This window comes from Gopherus flavomarginatus, chromosome 4 (assembly GCF_025201925.1).
Source record: "Gopherus flavomarginatus isolate rGopFla2 chromosome 4, rGopFla2.mat.asm, whole genome shotgun sequence".
Classification (NCBI taxonomy): domain Eukaryota; kingdom Metazoa; phylum Chordata; order Testudines; family Testudinidae; genus Gopherus; species Gopherus flavomarginatus.
In genome coordinates this window covers 172,499,947-172,513,410 of record NC_066620.1, presented here as the reverse complement: position 1 = coordinate 172,513,410, position 13,464 = coordinate 172,499,947, and the positions used below count along the sequence as shown (strand labels likewise).

Genomic DNA, 13,464 nt, shown 5'->3' with positions numbered 1-13,464 from the left:
ACATCAGGACTATAGAAGCCTCCAAAGATCATGTACCGATGTAGGCATCCCTCCTGCAACTGCATCCATACACAGGGATCCCTATAGTCCTGTGTAGCTACATTTACTTCAGTGGGGTTCCATGACATGCAAAGGTCCACCCAAGTGGATTCTGTTGCTCTACTGGGCACATGCTCATATATTTCAGCTTTGAAGCCAATCATCTTATATAAAGTATTGTCAGCCCAGCAGAAAAACTTTGACCATCAAGCCATCTATGCAAAAGTAAAAAAGTTTTGAAACATAGTAGAATATAGATTTATAATTGTTTTCAGGTTAATTCTGCTTAAATCCATTTCCTCTGCACTGTAGATCTGCATTTTACTGGGGCAACCTTATTGACATCATTTATCATAAATGTTAATGGATTGTGAAATTACACTGTCGGGTGGAGCCACTCTGGTTTTCAATATGCCATTTTCTAAAATATGCAATTAAATATAATAAAATATCAGTATTGCTTAGCACTACACAGTTTTTCAAACCATTGATCTCCAAGCATTTTACAAAGATGAGTAAGTATTTTACAGATGGAGAAACTGAATGTGACAATTTGGAGATAGCGTGACACACTGTACCTCAAAATAGCATCCTGTACCCCCTATATTTATCATTTGTATATCGTTCTGATATTTCATAAAAAGCATGCCTGTAAGATACCATATGAAAAGTCATGATCTACTGAAACACGTTGTTCTGTCCAAATACATTTATCATTAGTGTGTATAAAGTTATGACGTGCTGTAGGGTTGTTACTGAAATCTGCTGTAAATTTGCTAGTTACATACAAAGAATCCCTGTGCAGGTAGATATTGACCTCCCACTAATCAGCTGTATGACTCAACTATGCAAGTACCACACAATGGGAACTGCTCGATCACTGTGACTTAGGGATTGCTGCATCTCTGTGACTCAGCAAAACTCACATGCCTGGGCTAGTGTCTGCCAGGCACATGGGCCAAGGGTATTGCAGTACTCTCTGCCTCAAAACAGCAACCTGGAACTCCCATATTCACCACTATCATATAATTATGATATGTTTTAAACAAAATATGCCTTGTGAGGTATCATTTTAAAAGTCTTCATCTGTTGAACATTAATATCTTGTTGGATTATATTTGTTATCATTGCATGTGAACTGATGAAGTTTTGCTATGTGTGTGTCACTGAAATACACCTCTACCTCGATATAATGCTGTCCTCGGTAGCCAAAAAGTCTTACTGCATTATACATGAAACTTATATCAAATTTGCTTTGATCTGCCGGAGTGAGCAGCCCCGCTCCCCCGGAGCACTGCTTTACTGCGTTACATCCAAATTCATGTTATATCAGGTCGCGTTATGTTGGTGTAGAGGTGTATGTTGAGAAGTTGGGAACACCCACAACTAGCCTTTCATGTACAACAGTGGAGGAGCCAGACATGCTGAGGGCTCATTAAAGGGAATCCACATTCTGAAGGGTCATCCCAGGAACTGTATACAATGGAGACTTCTCAAAGATAGCACATAGACAATGGAGAATGCTTGACCAATGGAGGTGGACGGAGCCCTATGTCACAAGCAAAGGCTCTTTCTAGCAAGCTGGAAGAAACTATAAAAGGAAGTGACATAATCATCTGGCCTCATTCCCCCTACAACTCCACACCTGGAAACATGTCTGGAGGACAAAGACTGAAAGGGGGAAGGTGGTCCTGGGCTGGAGGAGAATTCCAGCCTGTGTATTGACGATCTGTAACCGGCTTGTACTATATATCAAAGGGACACTGTGCTTGATTCAAATCCTGTTTAGTTTATAGAACTTAGATTGTGCGCTTATTTTTATTTTCTTTGGTAACCATCTCTATCTGTCATGCCTACCACTTATAATCACTTAAAATCCATCTTTCTGTAGTTAATAAACCTGATTTATGTTTTACCTAAAACAGTGTATTTTTGCTTGAAGCGCTTGGGAAACCTCAGCTCAAGAACAAAAACTGCTGCCTGCCCTCTCCACTCTGAGTAGGGGCGGACTGGGCTATAAATGTATACTGGTCAGGCTTTGTTTCTCGCCTGGGTTTCTGGCTGGAACTCGGGTTCAATCAAGGCAGGGCAGGAACCAGGGTGTGTTGCAGCATGGCAGGACTGGACTGGCTTTCTAGTCTTGAGTCACAATAAGATCCCAGCTCTCAGGGGGAAGGCAGCTCCTCTCCAGCATCCTGGTCATCCCCTGCTGGGTTAAGCTAGTCATCTCTGGTGTGGGGCAACAGGCTCCAAATAGTGCCTGGGATGGGTTGTACTATAGTTGTGTTGAAGCCTGCCCAGTTCATCACAAAATGGAGAGGTCACGTGTCTCCTACTGGATTATCTCCTTTTATCCCTTGTTTCAATGTACTTTCTCCGGAGCTGCTTTCTCTTTATCCAGCACTGATCGGTGTCTCATTTGTGATACTTCATGGACATCTGTTTGGCAATGTCCACAAAAGATCCTTATTCTTGTGGCTGGCCACAAGAGCTTCTTGAACCAACACTTCTCCCCAGATGGTGATGAGATTCAGGTCTTAGCACAGCTCCAAGCAGTTGTATGAGACATGTTGTGGAGCTTCTGGAGTGCTATCACACTTGTATCACATCAGAATAACGAAACACTGGAATCCAAGAGCAAATGGTCAAAATCTGGCTCTGTGCTACCTTTTAAAGGTGGGGAAGGGTCATCTTGGAAACTTGACACAAGGGCAGGGAAGGCACACAAGTAAAGACAGGTCAATAGACTCATAGAATCATAGGTCAGAAGGGACCAATATGATCATCTAGTCTGACCTCCTGCACAAGGCAGGCCACAGAACCCTACCTATCCACTTTTAATGGACAGCCTACAAAGAACTCTGAGATAGCTGTTGGAAGTGTGTAAACAGTAGTGTTCAGCAATTGTCAACACACAAACCGAAACCTGAACTAATTCAATTTGAAGCAAACCTAGTCCATTTTGCAAAAGGTCTCCAGAATTCCTGATAAATAGAGAGTTAATGTACAGTGATGGATTTCATTATGTGTACGTAAGTGTTTTCAAACTAGATTACCTTAATTTGATCTGGTTTTATCCCCCATGTAGACAAGCTCTATGTCTAAGAAGTTGTGACATAATAATTAAGGGCCATCACTGTGGAATGACTCTTCCTTACTGAGTCTTCTATCAGCAGGCTTTGAATGTCTATCTACATAGAAACCTGCAACACATGGAGAAACAGGGAACAGAACTGATTTGAAAAGGGTTGCTTCCCTAAGCAAGGCCTGGGGGAGGGCGGAAAGGAGCATTCCAACCCCAGAAGCATGACAGCCAGGCCAATAAGATGTGAAGATCTGCCTGGCCTAAGGACCAAAGTCAGGTCTCACAGGGTGGTGAGATCAGGAGTATTGTGTTTGCTATTTTCCATAGATCTGTAACTGTCTTGTGCATCAGCAAGTCCTTTGCTAAGCTTATGTTCATTGCTTTACTGCCACATGGTCCATCAAGGGATCAACTAACATTCCTGAATCTCAGGGCCAGGGACACACCCTTCAGCTGTATCTGGGAACCAGTACTCACACCCAGTTAGTCTATCAGGCATCCTGTCTTATGACTGAGCAACTGAGCAAGTAGTAGCTCAGACTTCCTGCCTGAGGGCTGAGCAAATCAACAGTCTGTTGCTAAGGCCTCCTGGCCTAAGGGCTAGTGCTCATCCAGCCCCAAGTGTGGGGCTAGGAGCAGCGGGACCTGGGCATACCCTGCTTGACCAAGTCCCAGCCCAGAGCCCTAGAAGCGATGGGTGACGTGACACAGGACTGACAGGGGAAATGAGGTTGCTGTCTTGCCACCCAGCAACAGAACAGGACCAATGTCTCTTATTCCTGGGCTACTTCCTACCACATCTGGTGGGGCTGCTTCATGGCTGCTGGGCCCTAGTTCCCAGTCTTCTTGCCGGGTGCTTCGCTCTCCTCTCCCTCATTGGGTTTCTCTATCTCCTGGGTTGTTTGCCTTCTCTCCAACTGGCTCCAGAGGGTCATTGCCCACCACAGCCAGTCGTGGGCGCTGCAGGCTATTCGGCTCCCTCAGAAGGATGTCTGGCTCCTTCCCTGGTCTGGCCCCAACTGAGCTGCAGGGCCCTGCTTTTATACTTCCTGCGAGGGGGATGGGGTGGGGCTAGCTGAACCCAACCGGGTGAGCTAACCCCATTGCACTGGAAAGAGGCCACACCGCTTAAAGTCATCACGGTTAACATTGTTTCATTACGTTGCTGATCAATTAGAGAACATGCTCGTTTAAAGTTGCACAATCCCTTATAATGTTGTTTGGCAGCTGCCTGCTTTGTTCACAGCTTGCAGGAAGAGCAGTCTGTTGGAGCTAGCTGGTGGGGCCTTGGAACCAGGGTGGGCCAGCAGCCCCCCATCAGCTCCCCCCTCCCCTAAGTTCCCTGTGCGGCAGACACCGAGCAGGCTATCTATTGCCAGGCAGTTCAGCAATCCCTCCGCCTACTGCCATCTGCTGCTCCTGTTCTCTGTCTTGGTGCTGCTCCTGGGAGTCTCCTGCTTGCTGTGCAAGGGGTGGGAGAGAAAGAGGGGTGCTAATGTTAAGGTGTCCCCCTTCCCCGCCTCCCCGCTCCTGCCCCCCATCTCCACAGGGGGAGAGGGGGGACGACATGACAGGGCTCAGGACAGAGGGAGCTTGCTGGCAGCAGCTGCTGTCTCAACTTGCTCATCTACTTAAAAAGGCAGTGTACTTAGAGTGGGGTCAGGGTACCTAAAGGGGTAATGTGTGTGTCTCTGTCTCTCTGCCATGCTGTCTCCCCTCCATCCATTTGTGCTGCCTTGTAGAGTGTGAGGCTACATTAACAACATGTTAACCCTCGAGGGCTCAGCCTAGTACTTGTTCATCATTTAGCAGTAAGGCATTCTCTGGGAAATAACCCACCCTCTTCCACCCACTGACTTCACCACCTCAACCAAGCTTCACAATCATCACTGCTGTGTACAGTATTAAACTGTTTAAAACTTATACTGCATATATGTGTGTGAATATATATATATAAATAAAATATAGTCTTTTGTCTGACAAAATAAATTTCCCTGGAACCTAACCCCCGCATTTACATTAATTTTTATGGGGAAATTGGATTCGCTAAACATCGTTTCGCTTAAAGTATCATTTTTCAGGAACATAACTACAAAATTAAATGAGGAGTTACTTTATCAAATCGGCTCCCACAGACTCATGGATTCTGGAGGGAATGTCTAAGCAACTGGGGGGCTTGGAAGAGCTGTGGCACTGATTCTAGGATCTAGGTGGCGAAACTGTGGGGGTCCCACTGCCCAAGAAGAGTTTCAGCCATGGGTGTGCCCCTGAGAGACTGAAAGCTAGGATCAGTGCTCAATCACTACACAGACCTAGAAGTCTTGGAAGCATATTGGATTCATCAGCTAGATCCAATCACAACAGACTGGTGTCCATCCAAAGAGTGGGTCTCAGCCAGGTTGTGATGCTGATGCTCAAAGAGATGAACATATGACTTATCCAAGGACACAGTGAGTCAGTGGTAGATTTGGGAATAGACACAAGGTCTTCTGAATCTGATGCCCATGCATCTTTGTAAGGAGATAGAAGGGGCTTAGGATAGTATACTGTGTACTTAGGTGCACACTGTAATCTGTGAGGGGACTGCTATCTGGGGTGAGGGCAGGCATACTGCTCAAAGCATAGGTAACTGCATTCTTAGTTATGGTGGAGATAAGTTACCAGGGTGCAATTCAGAATTGCCAGGTCAGGGATCAGACCTCATTGCCTCTTACAAGCACCACTGCTGAGTTTAATATTGCATTACAATTTGTGAAATGTGTGTAAATTATTGCGCTAAATAAGTAGCCGTATTAAAACTGAAAGCATTGCATATCACTGCTCAATGGGCATCTTGGAAGTCTGTGTGTGTGTCATATTACTTGCTGATCTGCCCACCTAAAATTACCTGTAATAGAGGAAATCCTGAGAGAGCAGTGGGCTCATACTCTTCAATCATTAAAATGGATTCAAGAACTTGTACGTCTGCCCTGCTGAGCTGGTTGCCAACAAGAAAATCTTGTCCATGATCTTTTAAAACCTATATATGAGAAAAAAATATATTTTTGGGCACAAACAGACCACATATTGGATAAATACAAACCACTAAACAGTCCGACATTTTTCAAAGCAAATTCATTTAGCATCTGTTTCATTTGGGAAAATTATACATATAAACCAGGACAGGAAAACTACCATACTAGTGGCATTGAGAAAATCCATCAGTCTTTATATGGGTCCCCTTTCCACAAAAAGATCCATATGAATGAGCTACTGCATTTGTGCAGAGCCCCACTGAAACTAACATCTGACTGAAGCCAATGGGACTATGTGCAGGAATAGGGGTCCATCCATACAGACCCAGTTTCAGGACTGGGGCCCAAGTCATCATGTAGAAGAAAAGGCACCTCACTCTCTCATGAGACAGAGAACAGTCATATGAATATACATGGCTGATGACAGGTGGAAGACATCAAGGCCATTGCAACTGCTTTTTGTCCTCCTTTCCTCCTCTTTATTCAATAATTTATGGCCCCATTTTACAGATGGGGAAACAGCAGCAGAGAAAGATGCCTAAGAGAACACTTGATGTTTTTAAAAAAATAGGATCTAATGTAAAAAACAAAAACTCACATTCTCGCCCTCCCCCATTTCCCACCCTCTGTCCAACTACTGCAATGTTCTGTAGCTGCCATATACCTTCTCATACACTGGGAAGTATCTGTTGGTTGCTCTCTGAATCATTAAGGCAAAATTCTTCTCCTTTTCCTCAGGAGATGAGAAAGGGTAACACATGATCATTTCATTCAGGTCCATTGTTCCTTCAACATACATATCAATCCTGCCATAAAAATGGTAATTGAAGAAATTTCAATAATTAATTTACTACGTCATTCTACTGCATGATGCTACAATGCCTTTATATGAAGCCCATACCCAAGCAGCAGAGCGTCTGTCACCTGGGGAGTGAACCTCTGCCTGCAAGGGAGTGAGGGCGTGGGGGAGGACTGGCAAAGCTCAGATTTTTGAATGAGCTGTCCCAAACTAAATAGTTTTTTAAAAATTCTGTGGAAAGGGAAAGAGATTCTGAAGGTTGAATATCCTTTTTTAAAAGAATTACAAAACCTGCCCCAATACAGTAGTAATGAGCTCAAAAAAATAAACAGAAACTGGTGGATAGAGGCTACAGCCCTAGCTCTGCCACTCATTGTGTGTGAGTACACTTCTTCTTCGAGCTCATGAAGTAAATGGAGCCCTGCCTGGGCTCAGAAGTCTGCCCACAGGTCCTGATCCTGCAATCAGAAAATCACTTCAGTTTAGCTGTTCTAACTTTTCTATCATCATTTTGGAAATGGCTGGAAGGGGATGTGACAGGGCTCCTCTGAGCAGGCACATAACAACAGAAATGGTTCACTTTAGAGGAGGGAGTAAAAGTTATGTGTATATTGATAGAATTTCCAGACAAATGGCAAATTAGATGGCCCAGTTCAGAAAAGATCCTATCAGAAATCATCCTGCATCTAAAGACTAAATCAAATATATAAAAAAGATAATTGGAAGGATGATTTCATTTCCATAGAAATGAGAGAGTCCTCATTTTTGTTAATTTGAATTTAAAGTTTTCATTTCATTTTCAAATAAGTATTTTTCATTTTATCTAAAGCAGCTTTTAAAAAATACTATGGTACAGTTTGTTATGGTACAGTACAGTGCTCTCTCCTTCATGTCCTTCCCATAGAGATTGTGTTTCCCTGCTATGTAGTTGAGAATGGCTCTGGTCTGCACCAACTTCATCTCATCGATTTCTACCATGGGCACTTGTTCAAACAGCAGGGCTCCATCTTTGGAAAGGAAAAGAAATTGAGTCATTTAGTTCCTGTAAATTGTCTGATCATTGCCCTTGGATTGAGATAAATGACATTTCTTCAGCTGCCACTTAGACCATTGTCTTGGAGTGTACTGATTCCTGAACCCAAAATTCTACAGAATTTTTCACAGACATATAAAATGCATGCCAGTGCTAGCTTTTGCATTTGACTCTATCAGAAAAGCATCAGTAAGGCATATAAACACCTGTGTAGCCACACAGCTACCAACCAGCAGCATTTCTGGAAATTGAGATACTTAACTTATTTTTTCTGAAGTCAACTTCCACATACTCTGACTAAACTGCTTCCAAATCAAAGCTTCTTTTTTGTGACAGAAGAATAGGAATGTCACGTTGCAAAATGCACATTTTTCAACCTAATCACTCCCTTGCAGAGCTTAACCTATAACTATCCCCTAACTCTCTTTTAGAGATTCACCATAAGAGATGCAGATGTGATTCAGTTAACTGTGGGGCCCCCATCAAGTTATAAGGAGACCTATATATTTATATATACATTTAATATAAGACAGATGTGTCCTACAAAACATAGAACATTATGTTGTGAGAGTGCCACTAAATAATGACACTTTGCAATGTGACAGTGCTATACTATTGTGTCTATAGCAGTGGTGGGCAACCTGCAGCCCGCAGGCTGCATGCAGCCTGCCAGGGTAATCCACTGGCAGACCGCCAGACAGTTTGTTTACATTTGCATGGCCACCTGCAGCTCCCAGTGGCTGCGGTTTGCCGTTCCCGGCCAATGGTAGCTACGGGAAGTGGCCGAGGCTGCAGGGACGTGCTAGCCGCAGCTTCCCGCAGCTACCATTGGCCAGGAACGGAGAACCGCGGCCACTAGGAGCTGTGGGCGGCTGTGCAAATGTAAGCAAACTATCTGATGGCCTGCCAGCGGATTACGCTGACAGGCCACGAGTGGTCTGCGGGCCGCAGGTTACCCACCACTGGTCTATAGTATATCTGTGCTGCTTATTTGAGCCCTTAAAACCAGCTCCGGTTTTGGATATGTAGATCCACACTTTTGCAGGAGAGCAAAATAGTAGTGGATCAAATGTGTGACACAGAAGCTGCTTGTCTATGTCCAACTATATGACTCCAGAGACCAGAACCTAAGAGGATAATTTAGCTGTTATTCTGCAGGCTTACCCTTAAGTAACTTTTCATATTGATCTCTCGTTTCCAAATATTCAGCTTCTTCAAACTGGAAAACAAAGGGACAAGAGGAACTAAATAACTATATCTCAGAAATCATAAGTGACGATTTTAGTTAGGGGATGTTTGCTTAATAGCTTCTCATAAAGGGGTTAATATAGGAAACGCATCCCAAAATATCCAACGTGAGAAGAGAAGGCTCTAATGAGGCAGTGAATGACCTAAATAAAAGTTTGTGCTGCTACTACTCTGTACCCCACCTGATCTCATCAGGTTCATTACCTCAAACTCAAAGATGGCTAAGATCCCCTTGGAAACACAGAACAATTCTTGGGAGTCAGGGATCATCAGAATGTTTAACACTGTCAGTACAATCCCTGCGGTTATACTGTGCAGCTAAACACCTCAGGGGTCTGTTAGCATAAAAACTGATGGCAAGTGGTATCAGTGTTTCAGCAGCAGCCATCTAAGCTTCTTTTCTGTTATCATGTTTAACAGATAGACAAACATAATTCTGTGTAAGAATTTTTCACAAGCTTACATCCAGTTATGTAAGACTTGCTGGATGCTGTTAGCACGGTGACTAAGGGGAAAGTGTGGAAAGCAGAATGTACACTAAACTACTCCTAGGGGAATTCTGCACCAAAAAAATAAAAATTCTGTGAACAATATTTTAAAATTCAGCATATTTTGCCAAAATAATGCAATATAATCACTCTGGTTTCAATTATTTCGGTAATTTATTTAAACTACAATACAATGGATGAAGAATGGGAGTAGGGAGCATTGGAGGAAATCCCCAACCCCCCTTTCCTACTAGTAATATAGCTAGGTTTGACCCTTTATTTCTAGTTATTAGTCAACCAATATATGCAGCCATATGCTCCGTGTTACATCATCGGCAACTGAAGAGCAAGTGAGGACTGGGGAATCAAACTCACAATTTATATTGGCTACCGACCATCTCCAGAAAGATCTGATAGGAATTTTCTTCAATCCAAAAATTTAGACCAGTTTTAACCACTAAAGCACCATAAGCATTTATAAGCCCATACTGTCCGTTACACTGCTTTGGCAATGTAAAGGAGCCTTAAAACTTTAACACCTGTTTTATACTTATGGGGAAATTCACAAAGACAGTGGGAACAATTCACTAAGCAGGCAGTCTGCTACATTCTGCTCTGCCTGAGCGGAGAGAGCCTGCCGCATGCCTACCTCCTCAGAAACACTCCGAAGCCCTGCCCCTCCGTGCCAAGTGGGCTGCAATAGAGTGCGTGAGGGCCTGAGTGTCTCTCTCTCTCACACACATGGCAGGCCAGTGGTGATTTACATCTAAACCGGCCGTTCTGGGCACCCAAACCAAACTGCGTGCGCAGCAGGGGAGGGGCACATGACCACTCGTGGCTTCCCTTTGCTTCCCCATCAGAAGTCATTTTTCTGCGGGGAAGCAAAGAAATCTGTGAGAGACATGAATTCTGCGCGTGCACAGTGACACAAAATTCCTCCAGGAGTACGAAGTCCCACGTTTTTCCTGCCTTATGGGACAAATATGACCTTGTAGCTAGGACCCAGGAATAAGAGTTGGGAGATCTGTATTCTACTGGCTCTGGCAGAAACGTCCTGCATGATCTCAGGCAAGTGTTTAGGAAAAGGTGATACAGGGTACATCTACACTGCGAAAAATCCCTCTGTCAGTGAGTCTCAGAGCTCAGGTCAACTGTCTCAGGCTAGTGGGGCTCACGCTACAGGGCTTAATATAGCAGCATAGACATTCCTGCTTGGGCTGTAACCTTGGGCTCTGAAACTTGGTGAGGGGGGAGGGTCTTGGAGCCCAGACTCCACCCTGAGCCTGAATGTCTACACTGCTATTTTTAGTCCCCTAGCACCAGCCCTTCAAGCCTAAGTCATTTACCTGGGCTCTGAGACTTCCTGCCATGGGTCTCGTTTTTGCTGTGTATACATACCCAATGATGCCTGCCTACCAACCTGACTGTTCTGGGAGTCTGGATTTGCTGATGTTTGTGAAGCACTTTGAGATCCTTGGGTGGAGGGTGCTCTAGAACAGGGGTTCCCAAACTTTTTCCCTGAGGCCCACTTGTTCAGCTGTAATATGTACTATGGCCTACTATTAACACACAACTGTCAGGGAGAGAGGCCCCGTGAGAGGTGTGTGCCTTCTTCAGCTGCCTTCCGAGTGCCTTGAGCTGGTCACCTGGCACCCGCTGCCCAGGAACAAGAGAAGGGATCGCAGGCTGCCAGTGCTGGGCAGAGGCAGGCACTCAGGTCGGGCCCAGCCATTATCTTCATGGTCTCAATCACAGCGTTGTCCAGGCAGAAACAGAGCGGCACCGCTGAGCCCGATTGCGGGAATGGCCACAAACCCTCCAGCCTCCTCCACTCACCCTGGAAGCTGCCGCCTCTTGGGGCCAACCCCTTCTTCTCATCCTCCACTCACCAACTCCGCTTTGCCCTTTGCCACCCACCAGGGGCACTGGGATTCTCCAGCCCTAGGAGGGGGTAATCACCAGCTGCCACTCCACCAATGTATACAGTTTGGGAGGCAACACCCTCCCCCCCAAACCCTTCCAACTCCAGCCATGGCAGACCACCTGAGACTGTGTCACAGCCCACCTCTGGGCTGCAGCCCACAGTTTGGGAACCTCTGCTATAGAAGTCTTATTCTTATTCTGTGTACCTAGGGGCACATGAACACTCATGTCCTGCTGGGTTCAGAACTGTGGATCGAGCTTCAGTGAGTTAAAAGTTGGAAAAAACTTTTCAATCAAACAATCTCTATAAGATATCTTAATTAATACGTTATGAACAAACCTCAACCCCAGCTGTTGCCAACAGCCATCTTATCGTTTCCATTCGGCCTCTTCCATTAAAGTAGTAAAGCTTGGGTTTTGTAGCCATAATTTGGATTTCCTGACAAAGAAAGCAAGGAAAAACCATTTTGCACAGTTCTAAAAAAAATTTTCAGTTGTCCATAGATCAAAACAGAACTTTTTTATGTGAATTTGTTTTGGGAGAATGTCAGAGGTTGTGAGCTTATATTTAAAATATACCAATACTGCCTTATAAAGCATACCCAAAAATCACCTCTGTGGCTTAATGAATTTTATGGTACGGGCAGAAAAAATGATGTGCAGAAGGGAGCCTGATTCTGGCTTAATGTGCATTGCTTGGAAGATGCCAATGTCCTACTTGCTTGCAGAAGTAAAGCCTAATGCCAATGTTTTCAAACTTACGTGCCTAACAGTAGATACCCAAATAAACACCCTGTTGTTTTTTTCAACTAGACTGCCAGTGCTCAGAAACTTTGAACTATCAGTTAGAGTTGGGAGATCTGTATTCTACCGGCTCTAGCAGAAACGTCCTGCATGATCTCAGGCAAGTGTTTAGGAAAAGGTGATACAGGGTTGCCCGTACATTCCTATGCTTCACATCATTTCTGACACACATTGTAACAAACCATGTAGATAAGAGTAGCAGAATATTCTTCCAGTAACTATGCAATATAAAAATCATATCACTGACTATAAACCAAGGCATGTATTTATTAATTGTAGCTGGGGGTATGGAAGAGGAGGGGTAGCAAAAGCAAACAACCTCCCCCCCCTTTCCTTTTATGATACTCTCTAGCGGTTCATATAGTTTAGGCATTGAAGGGTTAATAGTTCCCGTCTCTTTAAAGTTTTCCAAATCCTGAAAGTGGGTTACGTACAAATGGCCCAGACTAGTTTTAAATAGAGCTGCGCTCTAATATAGCCGCCTCGCTGTATCTTTGCCAAGATTTCAGTGACAAAAATGAAGTCTTAATAAAGCAGGTCTGCAGCATTCGGTAAAAATGGCAAGGGCGTTTCCTCCGACGAACACCCAGGAGTCAGGGAGCAGAGGGGGAGGGGATTTTTATTTTTGTACATCTGATCGCTGTAGCTTTTACTGCTGTCTCAGGGCCGCCCTGGAGGAGGGGGGGGAAGTAGGGCAATTTGCCCCAGGCCCCCACGAGAGTTTTTCGGGGTCTCTGGAGCGGGGTCCTTCACTGGCTCCGGGGGCCCGGGCCCCCGGAGCGTCTTTGGCTGCAATTGGGCGGCCCACATGTTCTGCCTGGTGCACGCAGAGAAAGCAGACCCTCCGTACCTGGCTTCCCTTCCAGCTCCCTCCCACTTGCTCACCTCTTGTCCTCCGCTTCCCGCGTGCTCTGTCCGCGCTCAGCAAACTAAACGCTGCCTCCCTCCTCTGAGACTCCTTCCTGCTTCCCCCCCCCCCCACTTCCGACCCTGGACTTTCACTGCCTCCTTGGGAAGAGAAGAGCAATCGG

The 13,464-nt window shown here is 44.9% G+C and overlaps 2 protein-coding genes across 2 annotated transcripts in view; both read right to left on the bottom strand.

Moving 5' to 3' along the window:
- The window catches only part of LOC127049754 (glutathione S-transferase-like), a 21,031-nt gene extending 14,924 nt beyond the window's left edge, over window positions 1-6,107 (bottom strand). Inside the window, exon 1 of the mRNA XM_050951014.1 lies at window positions 6,012-6,107. The gene's annotated coding sequence lies outside the window, so the exon portion shown is untranslated. The remainder of the gene's footprint in view (window positions 1-6,011) is intronic.
- LOC127049755 (glutathione S-transferase 3-like) overlaps window positions 1-13,464 on the bottom strand; it is a 13,915-nt gene extending 451 nt beyond the window's left edge. The window contains exons 1-6 of the mRNA XM_050951017.1: window positions 13,319-13,464; window positions 11,970-12,068; window positions 9,135-9,189; window positions 7,812-7,944; window positions 6,803-6,944; window positions 6,012-6,143 (exon numbers count right to left, since the gene is read on the bottom strand). Of these exons, the coding sequence (XP_050806974.1) occupies window positions 6,012-6,143; window positions 6,803-6,944; window positions 7,812-7,944; window positions 9,135-9,189; window positions 11,970-12,056 (549 nt within the window). The 5' untranslated portion in view covers window positions 12,057-12,068; window positions 13,319-13,464. The remainder of the gene's footprint in view (window positions 1-6,011; window positions 6,144-6,802; window positions 6,945-7,811; window positions 7,945-9,134; window positions 9,190-11,969; window positions 12,069-13,318) is intronic.